At 43.2% G+C, this 7,071-nt stretch overlaps 1 protein-coding gene across 1 annotated transcript; it reads left to right on the top strand.

The window, feature by feature from the left end:
* The first annotated feature begins 2,046 nt into the window (after positions 1–2,046).
* On the top strand, positions 2,047–3,192 carry PERCC1 (proline and glutamate rich with coiled coil 1). The gene has a single exon (XM_083151980.1). It carries the CDS (start codon positions 2,150–2,152, stop codon positions 2,963–2,965), a length of 816 nt encoding a protein of 271 aa, XP_083008106.1. The 5' UTR covers positions 2,047–2,149; the 3' UTR covers positions 2,966–3,192.
* Positions 3,193–7,071: the final 3,879 nt, after the last annotated feature.

Below are 7,071 nucleotides of genomic sequence, written 5' to 3'. Positions count from 1 at the left end.
TATCAGTCTGTCTCTGGTTTCTGAGAGAACCTGCACCTATGTAAACATCTCCCGGGTCTACCTGAGACAATGTGTAGTTGTAGATTTACTAATAGCTTGCATTTAAAATGAATTGTAAGGTCAAATATATATATATATATATATATATATATATATATATATATATATATATATATATATATATATATACACACAAGGCTATATATATATATATATATATATATATATATATATATATATACACACAAGGCTGGATTGAAAAGCAATCCCTCCATGGCTATATGTTTTTATTTGTAAACACATTTGAACTTTTTTTTTTGCACATGATAACTCAGTTTATCCTCTGTGTAATGCACCATTCACTTTTCAACATAGTCCCAATCCCTTTCCACGCATGTGTGCCAATGCTTGATGCGCCGGGCAAACTTGTCAGAGAAGAAAGCTGGCGGTTGATGTCAACAACAGGACCCAACGGCAGCTTTCACCTCGTCGTGAGAGTTGAAGTGTTGACCCTTAAGGTGCTCTTTCATCTTTGGGAAAAGGATAAACTGAGTTCTCATGTACAAAAAAAAGTGTTCAAACGTGTTCACAAATAAAAAACGTATAGCCATGGAAGCATTACTTTTCAATCCAGCCTCGTATGTATATATATACAGTAAACACACACATATATATATATATATATATATATATATATAGTAAAAAAAAAAATATATATATATATATTTTACAAAGGATAATCAAATATCACAATATTCAGTCTGTCTTAATCAATCTTTGTATATTAGTCCTAGATAAAGTTATAATCCTCCAGGATTTTTATTTATGACCCTTACCCCCATGAGGTCTTGGATAAATAAACAATAATTACCACCTTAAGCCCCATACACACTAGAGGATATTGGAAGTTATCTCTCAGAAGACCCTTTCTGAGCGATATCTTTTACAATATCCTCGAGTGTGTACACACGATATCATTAATGATGCTCCCTCCCATCTGCTGAACATCTGCGGCCAGGATCACCTAGTGTGCATAGGGCTTTATTCGTCTGATTCAAGTGTAAAGTTAAGCCCTATACACATTAGAAGATAAAGAAAAAGGTATCTGTCAGAAAACCCGCTCTATCTTTTACTTTATCTTCCAGTGTGTGTACTCTTGATGTTGGTCCTGGTAAACGTTGGTCATGTTTCAGTGGCTGCCTGACCATCGCTCACCTTGGAGCCGGCATCGGCAAGTGTGTATGCACTAGCCGGTGCCAGCAACAACCACCCAGTAAGTGTCTTTACTAAGACAATTACGGTGAATAGTAAATCACATGTAAACAATGATAAAATAATTAAAAAAGGTGTAATGATTGATAAAAGTTTTAACTCTCTCAGGATAATTGGTAGAGAATTTTGGGTTTGCCAAAGTGGAATAAATCGTCAAATGGGTAAGTGCACTTTACCAATTGAAGGTTTATTGTGCCGCTAGTAGGTAAGTCCCAGTCCCCGGATAGATTCAGTCCTCACTAGTTGTATGGAGCTCCTTGGCAGCCGCTGGAAGAAGGCAGATGGAATGATCCAATAGGCTGGAGATCAGCGTCCTCTCACACAGGTGGCCAAGGGAAAAGTAAGACACCGGAGATTCCAGAGTTGGTGTCCCAATTGGAAAACGGGGATAATGGAAATGGAGCATCAAATGGTTAATATCCACAACAGGCAATGATATCTCCCATAAGTAGTATATATCCTGGAGGTGAAGGCTGGAAGCAGAGAAGCCTTGACAACACCTTGGGGACTTACACATAAATGTGAGAAAATATATGTAACCAATATCTCTGAATTCTATTATCATGTAGTGTTCTAGACTGGTTACTAATACCATTCAGTGAGCTGGGAGAAACCATGGTTTTTTACTTACTCATTATTACCCCTTATTTTCATGCACCTGAATGGTATTACTAAACTAACTGACCACCTGCCTCTATCTATATGCACAATGGAACTTGTATTGGAAAAAATCTGCTGGTTTCTAAAAAAAATGCTAGAAGAATTAAGTATATCCAAAGTATACAGCTAATTCCCTTTTGAGTTCCATTTTAGAGAAATTTTCATATATTTGACTTTACTTTGCTCTCTTCTGTTCCTAGTGTGCCTATTTGACGCAATGGCAACTGGCGTGATACGGAACCTCTCTGAATTTAAATTACCACCATCCTTCCAGCATCCATTCTTACTCCCAGAACTAGCTCAGGACATAGACTTCCAAGATTCATCAGAAGAGGAGGATGAAATGCTGGAGGAAGAGGAGATGGATGGCTTTTCAGATGGGGAGCAAACAGCCATTAGGCCAACAAACAGTTTAAGCAACCATTATGACAATGTTACAGAAGACAGCTCTACTGAAATGACAGAGCAGCTTTTAAAGTTCTCGGAACTCATCAGCTCTGACATTCAAAGGTATTTTGGACAGAAGACCAAGGAAGAAGACCCAGACTCTTGCAATATTTATGAAGACTATTTCACTCCTAGACTTTCTGGAGGCCAGGAAATGTATTATCAAGATCTCATAAAGATAGCACAAAGCAGAGACCATGATAAGGCTGACTTATTTAACCCACTCACACCTCCTGTAGAGCTAGATCAGAAATTTTTGAAAACCATCTGCGCCAAAGAAGATCCTAAGAAGCTAGGACCTCTGACCGAGTTGTTCAACTTTGGTCTTCGTAAGTACACACGGCAAAAGATGGCGATGGGCAAAGATGGCCGGCTACAGAGACTAGAGAGGAAATACTCTCATATTGTCCCAATGCATAGACGGTTGTTGCCCCTGTCTTTCTGGAAGGAACCATCTCCCATTCTATCGTGCATCCTAAATACAAACACACCAGACTTCAGTGACCTTCTGGAAAACTGGACATCTGATACACATCAAGAGCTACACAACACTGGCAGAGACCTTATTGGTGAATTTACCAGATAGGTCAACACAATGACTGGCAAGGTGCAGGTTACCCAAAAGATTAGAACTTACACTTTGAAATGTTTTAAGAACAGCAGTGACTCCATATATCGGTGAAACACAACAAAAACTTTAATTCACCAAAGATGTATCTATTAGGGATGCTAATCTGGGGGCATTTTTGCAATCCTGGGATCGAATAATGCTCAATCCTGGGATTCCCGTGATCCTGGGATTGACATCTCTAATTGCGGGACACACAGACAGCACAGGCAAAAAAAACAAGCGATGTCCCCCCACACCGGCCACCCCGCCCATTTACTTACATGGGCGGGTGGCCGGGAGCAGGGCAGACAGCAGCAGTGCCTTTGGGAGTGGGTGGGTCGCGGCAGCAGCTGCAAAACCAGAGGCGGACAGCCAAAGCTGCAGACAGGGCGGTGTGGCCGAGACTCAGAGGTGCGTGGTGTGGAGCGTGTATGGGTGGTGCGGCCTGCACAGCGTGATGGTCAGAGGTCATGTTGCTGAGGCTGCAATGTCCAGACCAGCTCCAGACTGCAGGCCAATGATCGTGAACAATTGGGCAGCGTCTGAGCACCCGCTGCAGCTAATCCTGGAATCCCGGAATTGGAAGGTCCTATCCTGGCATTAACTACCCTAGTATCTATGATTTTTTAAAAATACAAAATTGAACTAGTTGATGTAGTTTTACATTTATCTGACTATTTTACTTTAAAGTTTATTAACCCCTTGGGTGGTATGGGCGGAAATTTTCCAGGCTCAGCTACGCTGCCACAGCAGGCTGTCCCGGGAAAATTTTCGGGCATACCACTGATATAGAATAGGTGCGTGCCAGTGGCGTCCAGATGTGCACCACTGGCACACCACCTCTAGAGCCCCCCACGTCACACCCCCCCTCCCCCCCATCACCTTTGCTCCAGCGATCATACGCCGGAGCTCCCCTGACTCAGCCGCCAGCCGTTACTTATTTAACAGCAGTGACGGCGTCAGGCTCGGGTATGTTCGGCGTGACTCGGGGGGACTGGGACTGGCGGCTGGGACAATGGGGGCAGCGGCGGCAGGGAAGCTCCGGCATACAAACGCCAGAGTGGAAGTGAGGTGGTGGTGGGGGGGGTTTTCCAACGTCCTGTAATGGGTTTTGCTGGGGCAGGACAAACCTGCCCTGGTAGGTTTGTCCTGCCCCAGCAAAACCCACCACTCAATAGGTTAATTATCTAAATTAAATATTCTATTACTTCAATAAGAGCGGATACATCTACAGACTATAGGTTAGTATTACATTATACCAAAGACACTTACATTGGTGTAAGATTACTGCATGATTAAAGTAACAGAAAGGTCTTGTTTGAAAAACATTCATAATTATCTGTAGTAAAATGAAATGTAACTACAGTACTGGGGAAAATTTACTAATACCCCTTTCACACCGGCCACCCGGCATTTACCTGGGATTTTTGAGTGCCGGGTCATTTTGTCGGGTGCCGGGTCATTTTGCCGGGTGCCAGGTTAAAGCTTATTAACTTTTTATGTGGTGTGAAAAGGTCAACATGGGTCTTGAATACCAGCACTCCGACCCTGGTCAAGAGCAGGGTCGGAGTGCCGGGATTTAAAATCCGTGTTGACCCTTTTAGCAATTCAATAAAGGAAAGGCAGATCTTTGGAAACAGGTTATTTGCAGTTTTTGGGAAATTATACATTTTAATATAGGTTCTATCTCAGGGAGCTGATATTTCTGGGTGAACATAAAATATATATATATACTGCATACTGTATGTAGAGTATCTTTCTGATGTACATAAATGATCTGTATATATTGTTATACAAAAATATATATTTTACCTAATAAAGTTTTTGAGAAACAATTACATACATTATAGAATTTTTTTGTTTTTGTTTTGTTTATGTAAACCATCACCATCTGCCAATATATTAAAGTCTATAGAAACAGTATTCTATGCATAGGCTCCCGTAGAACGAAATGGCGTAACTACTGAGAGTACAGCTGCTATGGGGCCCGAGCTGTTTCCAGGTCCCAGTTCAGTGCTCCCTGCTCCCCCTTGCCACAGCTATGCTCCCTAATCCTGCTCTCCTTCCTGGCCTGCTTTCAGCAGTTCCGCAATTCACAGACAATTAGGGGTCGGGAACTAATGCCATGAAGCGTCCACCCCCATAAGAGGCCCTTGGCTGTGCTCCAACTGCTGTAATGAGGTAAGCTCGCTCCCACTCTCTTTCTGAAGCTTTCTTCCGTCCCCCTCTCTTTTTGTAATGCGGACCCCCCCCCCTTTTTTTTACACGGTCTGATCCCCCTCTTTTTGATGCTGCCCCCTCTCTGACGCTGCCTCATTCCCCCCTCTTTGTCAGATGCGGTCTCCTCCACCTCTTTCTCTGATGTTGTCTACTCCCCCTCTTTCTCGGACGTCGTCTCCTTCCCCCCTTTCTCTGATGCGGTCTACTCCACCTCTCTTCCCACTCTCTAACCAGGGCCGTTTCTAGACAATTTAGATCCCAGGCCTGCGAGCTCTGATTGGCAGCCTAGTGCCACAGTGAGGGGAAGGAGGGACGCGTGATGTGCTCCCCTCTCCTCCGAACGGAATCACCTGTGGCGGCAGACGGGGAGAGGAGGAGGAAGGGGGGTGCGGCAGCTTGGGGGGGGAGCTGCCGTGCCGGGTGACCCCGGCTGTTTAACAGAGGCAGATAAGCTGTGTGGCGCCCCAGGCAGCTGCACGTCTCCCCTAACATCCTGTGTCATTAACTCCCCACTCTCTCTTGCTACCATAATGCTGGGTACACACTGAAGCAATTGCGGGGGGAGAATAATCAAGTGCATACATACTGACCTATATTGTTCACAATGTCAGTCAGTGATGTCACCCGCCCCGCGGTGCATGCAGCATTGCACATCTTTAACAATATTGACCATACACACGACAATATTCATGCAATATCAGTACCAGTAGTTCCTGATACATCCGCCAGAGTGTACCCAGATTAAGGGGAATTGTAGTGACAATGTGTGGGGGAGGGGGCCCCTTTTCAAAAGATTGCTATGGGGCCCACACTGTTCTAGTTACACCCCTGCGTAAACCTAAAATGTAACTGTACACATATGAACAACAAAATGTATAACTGTGTTGAGTGCTCCTCTGACATCGCTCGGTACCCTAGCTACCCATTAAAGACAGCCACATGTCACACATTGATAAAATGGGATTTGATGAAGGCCAAAAAGCTGCAATTTTATTTATCTGAGTTATGTACTGTGACTTGACCCAGGAGCATTTTAACACAAGAGGGCGCTGTGTGCAATTTCAGATGGCAATCCTCCCTGTATCAACTGAAGACTTTGGCATAGTGCAGGGCTGGGCAACACCGGCCCTCCAGATGTTAGTGAACTACACATCCCAGGATGCTTTGCATTAGTTTTGATATGTGGCCATGCTAAAACTGATGCAAGGCATGCTGGGATGTGTAGTTCATCAACATCTGGAGGGCTGGTGTTGCCCAGCCCTGGCATAGTGCATGTTCTGAGTCACACTGGGCCGGATTCAGAGTTAGCAATTTGTGTATAGCTATTTAATTGCGATTATAAAATCATGCTAAACTATGGCCAGAAAATAAAATAAACGTCAGATTTCCCAGTGGTTCCCAAACTTTTTTGAATCACTTGCTTCTCCCAGAGAGAAGGTTCATTAAGTACAATAACTTTGCAGAGCTTTACAATATTAACCTTGTATCAAATAAAACACATTAAAAATATTCTTTTTTTCAAAGACCATATACTAAATGTAGAGAAAGCTGTCAGAAGAAAGCACCATCTGAGGTTGCAGTGCTTCTTAATTCTCTTTAATGGGGTTTAATATAATGCATAGTAACAATTATTCTTATTCTAGTTCACTCTTTCTGACAAAATCCTTCTTAGATGGACAAAACCATGTGCACTGCAGGGGAGCAGATGTCAAATGTGCAGAGAGAATTAGATTTGGGTGAGTTATTTTGTTTCTGTGTAGGGTAAATACTGGCTGCTTTATTTTTACACTGCAATATAGATCTCACTTTGAAGTAAAACCCCACCCAAATCTAATTCTCTCTGCACACAACCTGCAGTGCAC

Source organism: Crinia signifera, chromosome 7 (genome assembly GCF_055691185.1).
Source record: "Crinia signifera chromosome 7, ASM5569118v1, whole genome shotgun sequence".
Classification (NCBI taxonomy): domain Eukaryota; kingdom Metazoa; phylum Chordata; class Amphibia; order Anura; family Myobatrachidae; genus Crinia; species Crinia signifera.
This window is presented reverse-complemented; position numbering and strand designations above follow the sequence as displayed.